This window comes from Strongylocentrotus purpuratus, unplaced genomic scaffold, assembly GCF_000002235.5.
Source record: "Strongylocentrotus purpuratus isolate Spur 01 unplaced genomic scaffold, Spur_5.0 spur5_contig_844, whole genome shotgun sequence".
Lineage (NCBI taxonomy): Eukaryota > Metazoa > Echinodermata > Echinoidea > Camarodonta > Strongylocentrotidae > Strongylocentrotus > Strongylocentrotus purpuratus.
The window spans coordinates 2381682-2400045 of NW_022145551.1; the positions used below are offsets into that span (position 1 = coordinate 2381682).

The following is an 18364-nucleotide window of genomic DNA, read 5'->3' on the forward strand; positions in this document are numbered from 1 at the left end:
CAGCTTATGATATCACCATCTTCTACCTTTTTTTTTTCTTTCTCGATTAGCGATTACTTACATTCCTTTAGAGATCCCATCCCTCCAAGACGCCCCTACGTTATCCGCCTTTATATCACTCTCCCATTCTCTCTTCTCTTTATCACTCTCTAGTCTCTCTCTCTCTCTCTTTTTTTCTTCTCTATACTTTCTCTCCTTCTCTATACTTTCTTTCTCTATCTCTTTTATTTTCTTTTTCTCTACCACCCATTCCCGTTTTCCATTGACGTTTCACAATACACCAGTTTACGGTTGTGTGCGCCATTTTAAACAAAGCCAATGACCTAGAGGTCATGTATTTATGCGTATTAATTAAGATTGCGCCCATGCAAATTATGATAACATCACTGCCTACGCATTTGGGTGACATGAGAATAAATTGTCATTGTCATTGTCATTGTCATCACTTGCATGGGCGCAATCTTAATTTACGCATAAATACCACTGACCTCAGGTCATTGGCTTTGTTTTAAAGCCAATGACCCGAGGTCAACTGTCTGCGCATGCGCACTGATACAACCGTAAACATGAGCAACTTTTTTCAACGATTAATACAGAACCGTAATAGCAACCACTTCCTCATAAACATAATTATAGTAATGATTCATATAATTATAACCACTATAGAGTAACGTATACAAACAACACAAGGGTTTTATATAACATTCTTCTTTAGTACTTTGTGTATAATTACTATGATTGCGAGGTCAATTAAATAACATCTATGCGTCAAAAACATCAAGCTTCGTTGAATTTGGTACTTTGTAATGCCCGTCGGAAGGTAAGAATAGACGCCAGGAAGTACATCCCTAGCAACTGAGAAAACATTACATAATTAAAATACGATAGAAACACAACCAGTAAAGTAAAACAATCTATTCATAATAATTATCACAGATTTGGAAGATATAATGAAAACCTCACTCCCCTGATGGGACAACTAGTACCTAGTTTTGAATGATGATCACGAGTAATATCATAACTTTCGAAATATTACGTAAAGTAACAATTATTGTATACCCACACGAGATACATACGAGCTAATTTTGTTTAACTTTTACTCTACCCCTACCATCAAACAGAATTGGCAACAACCGTTACCAGTAGGAAACAACGAGGGTCGAGGGGGTAGGAAAGGAAAAACCATTAAGGAGCAAAGGCATTGCAAATACGATTATTATTGGTTTTACTTTTTTCTGGAAAATCCGTTGCACTTGCAATTTTTTGCAAATTTGGCCGTAGATGGGGTAATTCCAAACTTATGATCAAAACATTGTTGTTGACTGTCTCCTAATGTGGTTAACAGTGTATTGTCTATTGCCGGGCAGCCAAGGGTGGGAGTACCGTATAAGTGGTACTGTTCCTGTATATCAATACGATAACATAAGACTGCAACAAGTCCAAATTTCCGTAGTTATATTTAAACATAAAAATGATGAAATGCATGAGGCAGAAAATTATCTTAGTTACCGCGAAAAGATACGTTCCAATGAAGAAAACAAATTCATAAATATATACAGCAAAACGCATGAATGTATGGTATCGAAAGTAACTCAGCTCACAAAGAAACTTTTTGTCGAGTCCATAAAGGACAAACGATGGGTTGCAATGGTGGGGGAAAAATCCATCTAAACAAAAAATCCGTTGTTTTATTTTTTTTTAATCCTGTAAAACAATTTCCATCTAAAATTGTACCTCTTCCTAAACTGTGAGTAAAAAGCAAACGACACCAATAATTGCACAACCTATCATGGAACTCCATAAACATTGTGCTGACGAGGGCAAATATAACCCATATTTTCTGATGAATTCGTGATAAAAACAAAAACGTTGTAAAATGAACTCGAGATAACGAAAATGACAAAGTTAAAACATCCTGTAAAAGGCAAATAGTAACAAAGTGAAAATAAACTCTATAGCCTTATGAGGTTGATGTACAGTTAACAATCAAATTGTTCGTAACCCTTCTTGCTTCCTTTTTTTTCTTGTAACTCTTGTGAATACTTTTTAGATGTAAAGCTTTAAAAGTGGCTTTATCAAGAAGCATAAATCGGGACAAATCAATCGTTCACATACTTAACAAAATTACAAAACTTGGTAAGGGTATGAAGTTGTTTAGTTAAGTGTAGGTATCAAAGACTTACAGGCAAAACTGATACAAACAATATTGAACACATGGTACACAATTTGAAGGAATACACAATGAACTGTTTGAGAAGTATCTTCTTTTTGAATACGGCTGTAGACTCGACAGAAGCTTGTAATTATACTGGTGCAAACAGTGTTCTACACGAGATAGAACTTAAGGATAAAGTTGAGTTCTGGTCAGGCAATTGAATTGTGAAAGAAACATGTGGAATCGTTTAGAGAAGGTTGATCCTGTATCATATAAGTATTGATGTGTAGGTCTACTGCAAGGCTCTGGAGTCATCAAAATGATAAGAAATTTGGCCCAGTCTTGGTAAAGTTACAAGCACTGTACACAGAAAGATGTATATGGGACTACACAAACATGTGGCATAAAAAACGTCCCGCTTTGTATGATGTTACTTCCAATATTTCGAATATTAAGGCATTTGAAGAGCCATGCTTTTCAGGGAACATTATTTTATCTGATGTTCTTCCACACTTGCACAATACAAGGATAACGCTCACAAAAATTATTGTTCACCTCTTCCCAGAACTAAACCTTCTCTTTAAAAATACCTGCAAGTTCGTATAAAAGGGACACCCCTTTTAGCTTAGACCATGGACCTACCATAACAAAATATTAGTTTGATTGTCAACATTTACTAATACTGATAATAATGATGGGCAAAGTGCGACATGTTATGTCAATCACAATAAATTAGGTCAGGGGGCCAGTTTCTCGAAAACGTCCTAAGTCTAGGTTCGTGGACATCCCATTGAAACGTGCGTTAATTCTATAACGCACGTTTCAATGGGATTTCCAAGAAGTAAGACTTATTCACGGTTACGAGTAACTACCCCAGCAGGCAGCTTTTTGTGAACAACATAGATCAATTTACAATTTAAATTCCAAGCATGGAATAGTACATGTATGTTATTGTTATATAGTACATGCACGACAAAAGAGTGACAAACACGGCACTTAACAAGTATTACACTTTTCTTCCGCCTTATGAATTGTACGAACTTCGTCTATGATTTTTTTTTTTAAATGCAAAGACTTTATATTTTATACACATCAGACAACAGAGTAAACGAAACCAAAAATATATCAAACCGAATCTCCGATAATCAGTCTGTTTGGATCCAGTATGGAGTCGGTTAGCGGTGTGATCGAGGTATGGTGAGAGAAGAAGCATTCATCATGTATAATGTGTACTCGTGTATGTAAACTGGTTCAAGTATTATATTCGAGCTATGCACTGTGATACAAACACAAAATTGACAACAGTAATACCGAGTTGAATGCAATACCTCAGTCATGACGTCACACCGAATCCAAACGGACCAATTCTGGGCCATTCAGTGAAATGTGACTTTAATCGGCCTGTTGTCAGTCTACTCTTGTGGGTGGTATCCTTAGACGGTATGGAACAACAAGTATAGTTACTGGAGTATATCTATTTCACGATGGCCCATTTTTTTGTAAGCAGGCACCCTTTAAGTACTTTATAATCAGCAGTACCGACAAGATATGCGAATATTTTTAATCAGAAAAGGTCTTCTAAATCAGGATTGTTTTGTCTCTGCATCACTTGTTGTTGCCGTTGTCTCTGAATGTTTTCAAGCATCGACTCCTGTTCTTGAATCCTTTGCTTTAGAAGACGCATTTTCTCGGCTCGCGACAAATACTCTGAATCGGAAATCTTCGGGAGCTCGCCAGTCCCATCGGCTGGCCTCGCATCGGCAAGAAGTCCTGTCGGTTTGTCACTCGGATGGCAAGATTCATCATCGGTATCTTCCGGATCAGTTGGAATGTCTGTTGAATCAGAGTCAGTATCCGGTTCGGGTTTGATCGTCTTGTTTTCGGCAAGATTCGGACTGGGTTCGGCAGGGTTCATTGGCTCGTCGTCATCGGACAGCGGTTCCGATTTGATGCGTATTTTTAACACCTTCTTAGGAGTGCGAGTATCTTGTTGGCCATCTTCCTCCTTTATACATTCAACCGTAGTGTTACCCGATAACCTGACCAAGTGCGGAAGTTCGATGTCTTTCTTCAACACGACCACTGCACTAGCAGACGGTTTAGGTGACGGCTGTTGAGAGGAGCAGATGATCTCTGCAGATGAAACGTCGAAGTCCGAAGATGATGGTGAAGATGTACATTTCCGTCTCTTCTGAGGCGGCGGAGAATATGGCCTTGTGACTTTCCTCTCGCGCCGACTCCTCCGTGGGCTGGGTGAGTTGACCCCAATATTCTCTGTGGATTCGCATGTACCCTCCTGTCCGTCACATGGTTCAGAACTCCGCGAAACCTGTTTAGCTATAGTCTCATTATGGTCTCTGGCAATATTAGCTATAGTCTTATCATGGTCTCTGGCAATTTCCGTGGGATTGTTCTCAAGTTGGTTGATTGCCGTGGTTGATTTTTGAGTGTATACAAACGACCCATCGTGCTGGGATACTATGTTCTTACCACTATTAGGGGATTCATTAGCTCCTAATATTACTATTTTCTTAGGATCTGTCCTGACATTTCTTTCAACATGTTCTGGTGAAGATTTAGTTCTCGTTCTCACTATTTTCACTTTGGCGCCAGATGGCAGAACTTCGGTTCTGACATCGACCACTTCTTTGGTAGCCGACAAATCTCCTAGGACGGAATTATCTGTATAAGCACCTATACTAAGATTAGAATTGCAATGTATCAACGGGGTCTGACCTGATAAGGCTTTTGAGACTAGAACAGGGATTCCTCCGGGCACTTGCAATATTTTCCGCTGACCATCGGGGCCAAGGACAACATAACGGACTAGATTCGTCCTTTTGGGTAGCAACAAAGGCGCAGATGTTCTTGGTAATCTTGGTAAACCAACAAAAGAGACGCACGGTCCCACTAAGGTACCATCTGTCTTATCGGAAGTATTCATCACGAACGGTAACATTGATGATGGTGAGGACTGAGAGGGCGCCCGAAAACGTAACATACCGTCTTGATCACCTACGACAGCAGAGGTTTTATCACCTAACTTTAAAGGTGGTGCCATAGCTATATCGAGATCTGTTACACTCTTGCGTTTTGTCTCTGTTGCCGCACGTGACTTAGATCTTGTGATGCGAGTTTCTCCTTCCCCAGCGTTGGAGGCAACTTTCGCGGCAAGAGGTTTATAACAGCCAGCAGTCACTGTTTTCGTTTTCTCAAGAGTAGAGTTTTGTGTCTGTTGGGTTGAAGCTGTTTGATCGGTAGATGGTGGTGCGTGTGTCAACCTTGATGGAATAACCGTTCCTAGCGAATCAATCACAGTGTTTCCAGCTGTCGGATTATTTGTATCCATCCTTGCTTTAATGATACCTTCGATCGCATGGTCTGTAGGACGGGCACTGCTTATCGGTGCTGATAGCGGGACAGCTGGGTCTTCATCGGGTTGACCCAATTTTAGAATGGAAAGTGCCTTGAAGACATTCGACGTAGTGGCTGGCAAACTTTGAGCTTCATCTGCGATGTTTCCGACGCTCACTGGCGTAGGATATTTAACGGTGATCACTTCTGGGGTAAATGACGCGCACTTTGCAGGAATGCTAAACTCTGAAGGCTTGTCATCTTTCGCTGCTGATTCCTCAGATACGTTGGCAGTATCGGAGGGATCCAGTTTCAATGGCGGTTTATTCATTTGTGAATCGATCAAGGAAGGAGTCGCGCAACTTGCGGGAGCAGACTTTTTCACCTTCGATACGTTGCCAGTATTGGAGGGATCCAGTTTCAAAGGCGGTTTATTCATTTGTAAATCGATCAAGGAAGGAGTCGCGCAACTTGCGGGAGCAGACTTCTTCACCTTCGAGACGTTGCCAGTATTGGAGGGATCCAGTTTCAATGGCGGTTTATTCATTTGTGAATCGATCAAGGAAGGAGTCGCGCAACTTGCGGGAGCAGACTTTTTCACCTTCGATACGTTGCCAGTATTGGAGGGATCAAGTTTCAATGGCGGTTTATTCATCTGTGAATCGATCAAGGAAGGAGTCGCGCAACTTGCGGGAGCAGACTTTTTCACCTTCGATACGTTGCCAGTATTGGAGGGATCAAGTTTCAATGGCGGTTTATTCATCTGTGAATCGATCAAGGAAGGAGTCGCGCAACTTGCAGGAGCAGGCTTGTTCACCTTCGATAAAGGCCGCAAAATAGAAATCCCTTCTTGAGCAGGTGTTTGTGGTACACCCAGTCGAAAGAGGACCTTCTTCTTGTCCGAATCATTCAACCTCTTTGTTACATCATTAATGACCTGCTTTGGACCCTGCAGCACCATATTCTTGATACCCTTCTCTTTCATCATAAGCTTCAGGTCTTTAACATACTCGTCCACTGACGTATAACGTTTCTTCCGACCTTCTTCATCGCCTGAAAACAGACCGGAAGTCTTACTATCATCGGCTTTGCCCGCTTTGGATCCCGCCTGGACTTTGAATAGGTACGTTTTCTGGTTACTTGTTTCTGGAAGTGATTCAGACGTCGTTGTCTTTAACTCAGAGTTCTTACGAATAACATCATTAATCCTTGTTGTATCAAGTCCTTTACAGTCCACAGATTCTCCTGCGAGTCCTTCACGTCCTACGCTACTTTCTGCACGGGTTATGCTAGAGGCGCTGGATGGGGTAGACACATTTGTCAATAAAATGCCATCCTTGGGATAAATCCCCTTCACATCCACTTTTAAAGGTACAGTCCTCGGTTTAATAGAACATTGAGAAGCGCTCGATGTGATAGATGTGGTAGATGGGGTTGAACACCGTGTGGGTTCACTGCGAGAAGAAGTACACATCTGACTAGTTGGCATGGGGGGAATGAGATTCGGGTTTGTCGTGAGTTCTTCTTCACCAGGCTTCTGTGTCTCAGATTCACAAGCCATTTCTTTAGGTGTTGAAACCTTTGTCTGCCGCAATCTATTACTTCGATCCTTGACATCAAATGCGAAAGCCACTTTACCACCCGTTTTCCTTCTTCGCGCTTTTTTAACCCCTCTTGTGGGAAGCGCAGAAACTGGCAATACTGCTCTTTTTGACTCAGGGAAGGACAGTAGTTCGTCTAACATAGAAGACCCGCGTGTCTCCTTTCGTCCCAACTTCATGGTGCAGTATTGTTTGCTTTCGATCGAATCATCGATTCCCTCTTTGACCTTTGCCTCGTGACCTTGCTTACCAACCAGTGTTTTGATTTGTTGCGTTTGTGACGTGGTTTCGCGCTTGCTAAATTTATCTCCATAAAACATAACTTCACCTTTTCCTTCCTCGGCATTAGCGGTTTCATCGGCACTAGCAGTTTTATCGGAATCCTCGCCACTAGCAGTTACCTCGACTCTGTCCTGACAACTATTAACAGCAAAACTTTGATTTTGAACAACACTGGCCTTACCGACGGAAGTTGGTGCACTTCTCTGAGTGGATGAATAGACGTCTGTATAAGGCGTTGACTCTGTCCCGTTCGCTATCTCATCTGCGCTGTTAAGACCCAGAAACTCTTCTGCGCAGTCATCAGCTGTCGACAGGAAACTTTCATCATAGTGGAACTCCGAATCGTTATCGACATCATCAAAGTTTTCGTGCTCGACGTCGGAGAGCTTTCGCAGAGCGGGAACCTCCTCGTCAGAGTCTTCTATCCATCCGTCATCACTACCTGGTTTATCCGTGATCACAAACCGGTCATCGTCGAGATCAACAGCGGGTTGATCAGCAACCACCTGCAAAGTAGGGTTCTTTTGATCGGACTCTAGACTAGTGGTGATTATCTGAGACTCCATGATGACTTACTTCTGCATGCAATCTTGCTTGGACGGTACCGAGAAAAGGTGGAAGATCGGGCGTACGGGAGCGCTGTAAAGAAGCATACATCTCCGAAGCTGTAAATCATAGCGATGAAATATGCCTGATGTCATGTGTGGCCGGTCGCACTTCGCCTGAAGAGAAAACAAAGCGAGAAAAAAAAATATCAAAATTTGGGACAATATCTTAAACTCTGAAAAGAAAAGGCAGCTTCGTTCTATAGTTTTATGAAGATTAATGTTAGACAAAGAAAGAAAAAGCAAGTAAATAACAATACAATAATACCAAGTTCCATTTCTGAACAAAATTGTCTGTCGGTCCAGAAAGGTAATAATATTGAAGTGAAACGCAATGTCTTAAAGTACGGTTAACTTAATATTGTCCGATTACTCAGAAATACATGTTCATAATATTTACTTTAAACTGGCTGGATTGGCAAAACAATGAAAACATACACACAGACAAAAAGAAATTGACTGTTTTCTCTAATTTCTTTATTAATTCACATGCAGTAGGTCTATATAAGTTACAGCAATGAAGTAATGTTCAAGTGCATTTCTTTTCCAGAAAGAAAATCTTTTTTTTTACAAAATCAAAGAATGAATAAACAAAAAGGGGCATTTTTAATAGCATCGATTAACATCCAAGCAGGATACAATTGCAACAAGGAAAAAAAATATATATATGTATATGGCAACATCCCTTGTTTGCACAATTGGACTCATCGTGATGTGATGTTGCTATACAGTGCGTCCCAGAAAAAACGAAACCGAGAAGTATCGATGTTCTATCATAACTTAATCACAACTATATTTAATGAATGATACATATTTGGAAAGCTTAGAGTCTCCTCTTTCATGTGATGCTACTCAGATAATGCATATTTCACGCATGAGTGATTAAAAGCAATTTGAAGGAAGGAAACCAAAAAGACATTTGGCGGGCGGTATCTGAATTTCGAAGAAAAATTCACATTTCAAGAAAGTTGAGTTTCTGCCCTTTCATATGACACCTCAATCAGGAAAAATGAGCGAGGAATGACAAAGTTCTGTTTGTTTAAAGTAGTGCTTGCATTTCCATAATTTTATTAAACGAATTCGTTTTCACTGGCTGCCTGCCGTATCAATAAACGAAATTAACAAAAGACTTAACTCCGTTTCGTTGACAATCAGCCGTAGACGAGAGTCTTCATGCATGGCTGATTGTCAACGAAACGGAGTTAAGTCTTTTGTCAAATCTGCTTTTTGCTACGGCAGGCACCCAGTGAAAACGAATTCGTTTGTTAAAATTATGAAAATGTAAGGGCTACTTTAAGCAAACAGAACTTTGTTATTCCTCGCTCATTTTTCTTGATCGAGGTATCATATGAAAGAGCAGAAAATGAACTTTCTAGAAATGTGAATTTTTCTTTGAAATTCAGATACCGCCGTCCAAATTACTTTCTGATTTCCTTCCTTCAAATTGCTCTTAATCACTCATGCGTAAAATATGCATCACGTGAGTAACATCAACTGAAAGAGGAGACTCTAAGCTTTCCAAATATGTACATTCATTAATTATGGTTGTGATTAAGTTATGATAAAACATCGATACTTCTCGGTTTCGTTTTTTCTGGGACGCACTGTAGAAACATATTGATCTGCTCGAAGTTTGTTGCGCTATTGTTCTCTGAAATAAAAGCGTGCGGCATGTCCTAAGACTTAAGATTCATCTTCTACGTTCCCCCCCCCCCCCCCTCTTCTATCCCTTTTCTTCGCCACGTCTCGTGACGATTTCAGTGTCATGTGCAGAGCTGTAGTCAGTACTTGGTATCTGTTTCACTATTAAAGCGGGACTGCACTAGTACCTGTAGCTACGTACGCCCTCTATATAGAATGGATATACACTTTACGCTTTGACAAATCCATAATTATTTGCAGTACACATATTTAGGTAGCTTATAGATATCTAATTGTATCTCATGTAAAATGATGTTTGCACTAGAATAAGTAGGCGTACATACTTCTGTCGAGTCTACAGCCGTACAGAAATATATTGCATCCAAGTTTATGACATGTATTGAATATTGTTTGTATCAGTTTTGCTTTGACGTTTTAGACACCTACAGTTAACAAACTAAAATATTCATACCCTTACTAATTATGTTTTCTTGAACCCCACTGTACAACTTGTAGCTATTTGCTACCTCCCCCATGGTCCTTTTTATCTTATGTTAATTGAAAGCCGATTTGATGAGAAAACCACCTGTCAGTGACCATGCATGGAAGTCTCTCCTGGCCAAACTAGTACAGACAGGCTTTAATATTTTATTATTTACATATTCAGATTACATTTAAAATTAAACTATATTTACATGACCATTTGATTAATACATTTGACCGATTTGTTCCTATCATCTTCTTTCATTAAATTCTATTAGAGAAATGTGAATTAATCGGATCGCTCACTACGCGGTTGGCTTAAGTACTAATTAGAATATGATGACGACAAACAACCTAAATTAATAATAAGTAGAACACATACATCACCTGATGCGTGCTCACGCACTGTCGAAGATAAGGAAGATGTCTAGATGCAGTGCTTATAAGAGATCCTAAAAGAAAGAATAGTATTTTACCATGATTAGGTTTCTTTCGCATATTTATTTACAAAAGTAGTCAAGCAAATAAGAAAAAAAAAATTTTTTTTAGTAACCACCTTAGTTCCAATTCCAAGGTTATCACTTGTTAAATTGGACATAAGAAACCTTTGATGTATAGACATCATAATATTTATTTTCTAAGATGAAGTTTATAGAGTTTTTTTTGGGGGGGGGGTGGGGGTGGTGCACGAAAGAACCCCCTCCCCCTCCCTTATCTGCCGAAGGCACTGCACACGTCTTAATCAGTAGGCTACTTGTGTAACTTGGGTTTTGTATAATATCTAAGGCGGAAAATAACTTCACAGCTTTCTTTTCCAGTTTTACTCACGTACGGGTTGATACGCAATTACTCAAATTTGTACTATAATCAGAATAACTTATAGTTTCTTTGACAAGACACATTTTCAAGAGCGTGGTCAGTACTATCATCTTCAATTCACATATCTTCGTATTAAATGAAAGTCACCTCTTAGCTTGAAGATTAGCTGAACGCAGGACGGCGTGTGAATCTTCCGTGTGGTACTACGTCTAGTAGCATGTTCTGAAACATGAGAGCAAAAAGAGAGAGTTATTTAAATGGCAATCCAGTAATTTCATTTGTATGAATGCGGACAACTAAGAGAAAACAGAATGGTGAGATTTTAAAACAAATAACCAAAAGTAAGATTGTTATAAGTGTTTGAAATATGTGATCGCTAAATCTATGCGAATCGCAAATTGGCAATTTGGTCGCTGGATCGTAACGTATTCATGGGCAACTCTCCCAATTTCCGTGTTAAAAAAAATATCATAATTTCTCCCCTTGGGCACTAATCAAAATATGTTGTGGCCGGCATTGTCATTAAATATTCTCTTAATAGATAACAAAGACATCCAGATTCATACATATTTGAAGAAGAAAAAAAAAACTTTATTGGAACAAATAAGACGTCCGGCGGACACTGCCGATTCCCATAATGTCCATGATTACAAAAACTATAGTGGTGAGCCTTCATAACATTCATAACTTTATCAGAGTCCGATTTGGATCAAACTTTCACCAGTCTTGTCATGTCATTTTTCAGCTTCCTTTTAGAACAGTTTATTGTTAAGTTTTGATTTCCCTTTAAAAAAACTAAACACTTCTTGGCATGTCTCTATTTATTTTTTTCTTCACAAAATAAATAACATCTATAATTGTTTTCAGTTTGGCATCAAAGGGTGAAACTGACATTAATAGCCCGCTGTTTGTGGGCGGGCCTGGAAAAACAAATAGTGTCCCCTTTTCATGAACGCCAATACCATATGTCGGCTTCAGTATTACAAGAAGTACAAAATATCATGTAGGTCTACAGCTATACAAATGGGAGAGTTACATGTCCCATCGGTTACACTGGAATTGCCCGTCAAGTCGCGGTCAGTTCGGACGTAGTTCTTGGTCTTCATATAGACCGTTTGGTTTGCTAGACCATTTGCTGGCCTGGTTAATGCGACGCACCGAATTGATAAAATCATGGACCGAACAAAGCTTGAATTGTAATTGCACTCGGGGTGTTTGAGTAAAATTAATCCTACTAGTAGATATGGTTGAAATATTACATGATATTATATAGTTTCTATTTAAAAAAACATTTACCGATCTGAAAAATGAAGAAACAACTCTAAAAATCCTGGATACCTAGCAGAATCTACGTATGACTGAAATCACTGACTAAGCTACAAGGGAAGGTACTATGGTATCGTCGAGAGAACAGATGGAATTACGACAAACGTCGCATTATATGAAAGGGATAGTTGAGTTCTGTTTTCAGACCGCAAATGCCTTAAAAGTGCATGGTTATTGCTCTTATTCTTATCTATGACATTTATAATGCCCTATTAGAAGCTAAAATTGCTATGAAGGTCATTTTAGACCCCAAAATGTGTGAAATTCAGTCAATACGATCATACCAATTCAGCTCCACTTAAAAAAAAACATGGTGACCTTTAATTAATTATTTAATTAAAAATAACAATACACAAGCCGGCTAATCGTGGGGAATATAAGCAACACGAAAATGCCAACAAAAAAGCCAACATCGGCATTGGCTCAAATACGACGTAAAAGGCGTTATTCGTGTTTTTTTTTTTCAACGGTTTTTTTCAAATTTTTCAAAATATCTAATACTTGTGGTGGTACACAAGTATTAGAAATCGTAATATTTCAGCCGTCTCTGAACCGATTTTGATCAAACAAAGATGATTTTGTCATTTAAATATTATGTTCTTTCGAATTTGACACTCAGTTTTTCCTTATCTCACAATACAATTTTTTGTGTAGCGCCCTCTGCAACAGAACTCAACTATCCCTTATATGAAGTTGAGGTTGTTGATGATAATATTTATTCTGGGACTGATATTAATTATAATCTTTATTTAAATGAAGATATGAAGAAGCAACTAACCAATCTAGAATAGCAATGTGTAATCTTGATATTAAAACAAAAAGAAACGAAAAAGAAAATGCTTGCCAAATGTGCCATTGGATGTGCAATGGTATTGGTAGGCCTATACCCATTGCATTTAGCTTCGGGGTTGTTTCGAAATGTTTCAAGATAAATTTCTGAATGCTTGCTATATGCTTGAATCGTGCAACAAATTATACACTTATGGTTAAGAAAAGGGGGTGTATTTGACTTTTCACCCGGAGATTTCTTTAAAAAAGGGTTTTTTTTTTTTTTCTTCTCATCTCTTTGGACTCCTGAGAAATTATTCCCAATTTAGGGGGGTCTCCAAAGCAAGAAAATCCCGCGAAAGGGGGGTTCGGAAATGTTGGCAGTCCTCAGATAGGGGGTGCTTTCAAAAAGAGGGAACAAGCATACGCGTACCCTAAATAACACTGAGTGGGGGGGGGGGTTCTAAATCAGTGTTATTTTTTAAATGCCGTTGGAATTTAACATTTTCATTTTTGTTCTGGCATGCAAATTTGTCAGTCTACCTTTAGGTGATAAATATTTCACAAGAATGTGGAATGTCAAACTGTCTAACAGATCAAACTATTAGTTGTGTTAATTCATCAGTTGGCCTTAGACTGGGTGATATAGCCCCCCCCCCCCCCCCCCCCAAAGGGGAATGAGGAGGTTTATGTAAATCGCTCAATTATAGAACATTCAAGAGAAAATGTGCTTTTGAGAATTATGGTTGGAGCTAAGGGGGGGGGGGGGTACAGTTAGGTGTCCGGACACTTACCATGCACATAAAGCCTTCTCTTTCGCTCCAGATTGAACGAAAAATAATCATTGAACAGCGCTCACCATCACGAGTATCCGTTACGATATTGTCAACATAACCCTTAGAACTTCTTTTAGAAGACTTTTGAAATATTGCTTGCAAACTTCTTTAACTTCTTATTTATTTATTTAATATTTGATTGAACATTTCATCAGAATAACAAGATAATCCTGGTCCTGAATATTTAACGTTTACCCTCAAACATAAAAATAAATTGATCATAATACATAGGACTATAGATTCAGAATTGTTAAAATACTCATGAAGTCATGATACAAATATTTAGCGACCCATTCGATTGTCATTGATTTCAATTATATTTTGTTCGCTCGTGGGTACCATAGCAATAGTGTTAATAGTTTGGTCGATAATTTCAGTCGTTCGTATTTCGAGCAAACGTAACTCGACGGGTCTATTGAATAGGTTGTACAGCGCACACCGTACAGGGGGCGTCGTCATAACTCCCACAACTGGACAACACACACTATAGATTCTACTCACAGTTACACAAGCACACACTTAAACAAAGACACATACACACACTTCCCCTGTGTAAAATGAATCTAGGCGCTGACCTTGTACCTGTACCTGGCCGGAGAATTGCGCAAGCGTTTATTATGCTGAGAAGTATTGTTCTTTTCATGTACACACACGTACGTAGGCTGTATGCTGGAGGGTGTGTATCCGGACACTCACCAAAATAAAGCCGTCACTTTTGCATGCATATAGCACTGGCCGTGATAAAGAAATGCACTTGATAATGTTGTCTAACATATGAGACTGTTACGTTGACTCGTTCAACCTACTGTTTGAAATGAACTGCCATATTAACAACCTGTCTGTAGATATCAAGTCTATAGTATATACACTCACATATGCACACAAAATATGCAGCCATAATCAGATATATCTGCATGCGCAGGCTCGTTGAATTGTCTCACAGAAGCACTTCTTATATAATAAAGAATATCCACTGCGATCAGGAACAAAAAATAAACAAATAATTGATTATAGATTCTAAATCTTACTTACAATGAGACTGCCAATGACAAAGCAGAATCCATATTGGTATTACGTCATTCTGTGCTCAGTTCCACGACATTGATCTCAATTCTTCATTACAAAACAAGCAGTAGATCTACGCATAATACGTACGTACACGCACCTTGTTATCGCGATCACACGTTGAAGATGATGTTTACATTACATGAGGCTCGTTCGCTACTATTCACCGTACTGTATCTTCTCTGTTCTCTTTGCCTGCGCTTAAACTTGTGTGCGCATTTAATAAGCGTATTACTAATATACAAATGCGCTTAATCTTCATTTACATATGCGCATGGAAAATAAAAATGACAACATAATTGGTATTGTGCAAAATTGTGAATGCAGTGCATGCAGGGTTTCTTTTGGATTGGTGCCGCCGTTTGCGGCGAGTTCATGGTGCGCACTATCTGAAGAAACCGAGCATACACTGCATTTATACATTACGCACAACAGGGTCAAGTGCGTTTAATATTTGTTTTATAAATATCGACGCATGAAACGAAAGTCTAACTTTAGAGTCTATAGGTTATGTTGGTTCTAGAAAATGAAAAGATAAGACCTTGCTTCTTGCTCAGCTCTACACGTACCCTGCGCTTGATATGGATCTTTAGCGTGCAATATCACTTTTGACAGCGCTTTTTTTTTTTGGCACGATCGTGTCATGTGACCCGTTTTGCCCAATCACGATGCTTAAAATACTAGAGCTATTTGATATAAGACAAAAGATAAATATAAAGAAAATATTGAACTCATGACATTTTATGTGCCCATACTTAAATTAATGAAAACGAAACATTATTTTTGACATTTAAAACAAAAAGATTAAATGTGTTTGGACATAATCGGAGTTAAAAAGCTGATCAATTTTCAGTGCATGTATTCGGTCTTACAATATTTATTAAGGAACGATTTTCTGTCTGAACGAAAAGCATGCACGCATGCAGGTAATGAACCTCATCCTCAAGTCATTTCAAATTGCGTCGAGCGTATTTAAATTCATTTTCCTAGGGAGTATTCGCCGGATATCTACCAGAAAAAATCGGCAGGTGAAAACGACTTCAAAATTTTCCAATCTCATTTAATGACATCGATTAAGTATCTTTCTAAATATAAAGAATGTTTTAAGTTTCGATAGTTATCTCACACAATGTGATTGATCGTACATACAAGTAGACCAATACTTAACATGAAAATCTTTCAATCGACGTTCCACCGTTTTGTTTTTGACACAATCACAACTACTATTGTATTTTCAAATATTTCCCGTAAATTAGACATTCCCAAATGTCAAGAGTCAGCTTGATTTTTTTTTAAACCAAGGTGCCTGATGTATATTCTGCTCAAAGGTTAATTTTAAGATAATGTACACCTCACCAGAAAATGTATCTTTTCTACTAAGTTGTACCATCCTACACCAGGAGTCCATCATTCTGCTGTCGATATATTTCTCAAGTTTAAGCCTCCCCAATTCACAAAAAACATACAATTTGCAGTTGGCTTGCTCACAAAAGGGCTTGTAAACAAAATTTCACGAGGAAACTCTCAAGATCATGTAGCACTTCAAATTTCCATATCTCACTTCCATAGAGCAGAATAGGCAACACAAGCTGATCGAATAGTTTTAAGAGGAAATCAATAGGTAATTGCAATTGGTAGGTTTCAGATAATAGACTATACATTGCTCTTCTAGCTTGATTGAGCTGTGCTTAACATGTGTAGGTCAATCGATATTCTAACTTCGACCGAGATTATCATAAACCATAGGCCTATTATTATTATTATAACTAAACGTATTATCATCATGACTATTATTTATTTTGTTATTATCATTATTATTATTAGTAGTCCTAGTCCTGTTATTAAAGGAAAAGTTCACCCTGATATTTAGTGCGTTTTTAATAAAACTGAGGTGAGAAATAAAAGAAAGATTTTAGGAAAAGTCTCCTTAAAATCCTATTAAAAATATTCAGGTTATAATTGTTTGCAACGTTGTGACTAAGTGCAACACGGCCTTACTACAGCGTAACACGGTGATTAAAGTACAAGTCCACTCCAAAAATAAATTACTTTTAATAGAAGCAGGAAAATCAGACAAACCCATCAAAAAAAGTTTGAGCAAAATCGGAAAACTAATAAAAAAAAGTTATGAACTTTTGAAAAAATCTGTAAAACTATGTAACAATGAAAATCATAAGACAGATTGGAAATTCACTCATGAGTCTGTGACGTCATGTCCTCACTATCCACTAATTGTTATGTTTATATTGATAATGTACATTTCCTATTTCCTCCCTAAGAATTTTATTTCTTCACACCAGCATCCAAGTTAGATTGATAATAATATGTTTTTGTGTAGATCCAGTGTGAGTCCAAAAAAAGTTTACACCTAGAAAATTGCTAATTATTTTTAAAATCATCTATGAACAGTAAATTATTATACATATAATGAAAGAGTGTTTTTATCCCAAATCGTTTCGTACCATTTTTGTGTGGTATGTGTTCACGCTTGGATGAACAGGAGGCATTGTTTGCGAGAGTGCAAAAATCGACTTGCGCCAAAGTGATGCCTACAGCATGTACAGTATTATGTTGGGAATAGCGGAGTGAGAGAATGAATTGAATGTATCAATTGAAATGCATTGCACATGTTTTTTGCAAAGGGCAAAGTCCCACCCACCCACACACACACGCGTACAAATGTTCGTTGATGTTTGATATTCGATATGTGATATGTGTGGCATGATTAATTTTGTTAGGGATGTTATTTGGATCTGCAAAGACCGAATTAATACCCAAATCCAAATTGTTTTATTCAAACGTCACATAGGCAACTTAGCCGCAAGTCAATTTTTGCACTCTCGCAAACAATGTCTCCTGTTCATCCAAGCGTGAACACATACCACAAAAATGGTACCAAATGATTTGGGATAAAACACTCTTTCATAAGACATATAACAATTAAATGTTAATCGATGAGTTTTTAAATAATTAACAATTTTCTAGGTGTAAACTTTTTCTTTACTCACACTGTAGAGTACTTTTTCAGTTAAATCATGAAAAATGTGACTTTTGATAAACTATTTAGATTTAAAAAAAAAAAAAATGAATATACAATATTCAGAAAATATTATCAATTCTTCAAAGTTCATAAAAGGTATTGTGCAATGTCATGCATGCAAAATAATACAAATCATATAACCTGGGCAAAACATGGGAAAATCAAGTATTGGAGGATAAAAAGATAAATTAATAGGATTAAACTATATAAAGCAATTGATAAATAGTGAGGACATGACGTAACAAACTGATAACCAAATCGGTAATTTGTGTACTGATTTCCATTGTTCTATGGTTTGGAGTGGACTTGACCTTTAAGCTCTTGTAAAATAGTCGCTCCGTGTGTTGGCACATTACATTTAGCTGCACACAACAACAACAACAGTCGAA

At 38.1% G+C, this 18364-nt stretch overlaps 1 protein-coding gene across 3 annotated transcripts; it reads right to left on the minus strand.

The window, feature by feature from the left end:
• Positions 1–668: 668 nt before the first annotated feature.
• On the minus strand, positions 669–15174 carry LOC115917945. Of its 3 annotated transcripts, none has more exons than XM_030990974.1 (5): positions 15036–15174; positions 11088–11162; positions 10509–10573; positions 6327–8114; positions 669–6218 (listed from the first exon to the last, which is right to left on the minus strand). In XM_030990974.1, the coding sequence occupies exons 4-5, from the start codon at positions 7956–7958 to the stop codon at positions 3720–3722; spliced, it is 4131 nt and encodes a 1376-aa protein (XP_030846834.1). In that variant the 5' UTR covers positions 7959–8114; positions 10509–10573; positions 11088–11162; positions 15036–15174; the 3' UTR covers positions 669–3719. The 3 variants fall into 3 exon arrangements, with proteins under 3 accessions (XP_030846834.1, XP_030846821.1, XP_030846828.1); XM_030990961.1 differs by having other exon boundaries at positions 14903–15174; XM_030990968.1 differs by having other exon boundaries at positions 10504–10573; positions 14903–15174.
• Between the last annotated feature and the right edge of the window lie 3190 nt (positions 15175–18364).

Bases quoted from the DNA above. Each gene is read 5' to 3' on its own strand.
- LOC115917945 (XM_030990974.1), bottom strand. From the start codon at position 7,958: ATGGAGTCTCAGATAATCACCACTAGTCTAGAGTCCGATCAAAAGAAC. The intron at 6,219-6,326 runs GTGAACAAGCCT...AACGTATCGAAG, and splicing joins TTTTGCGGCCTTTATCGAAG to GTGAAAAAGTCTGCTCCCGC.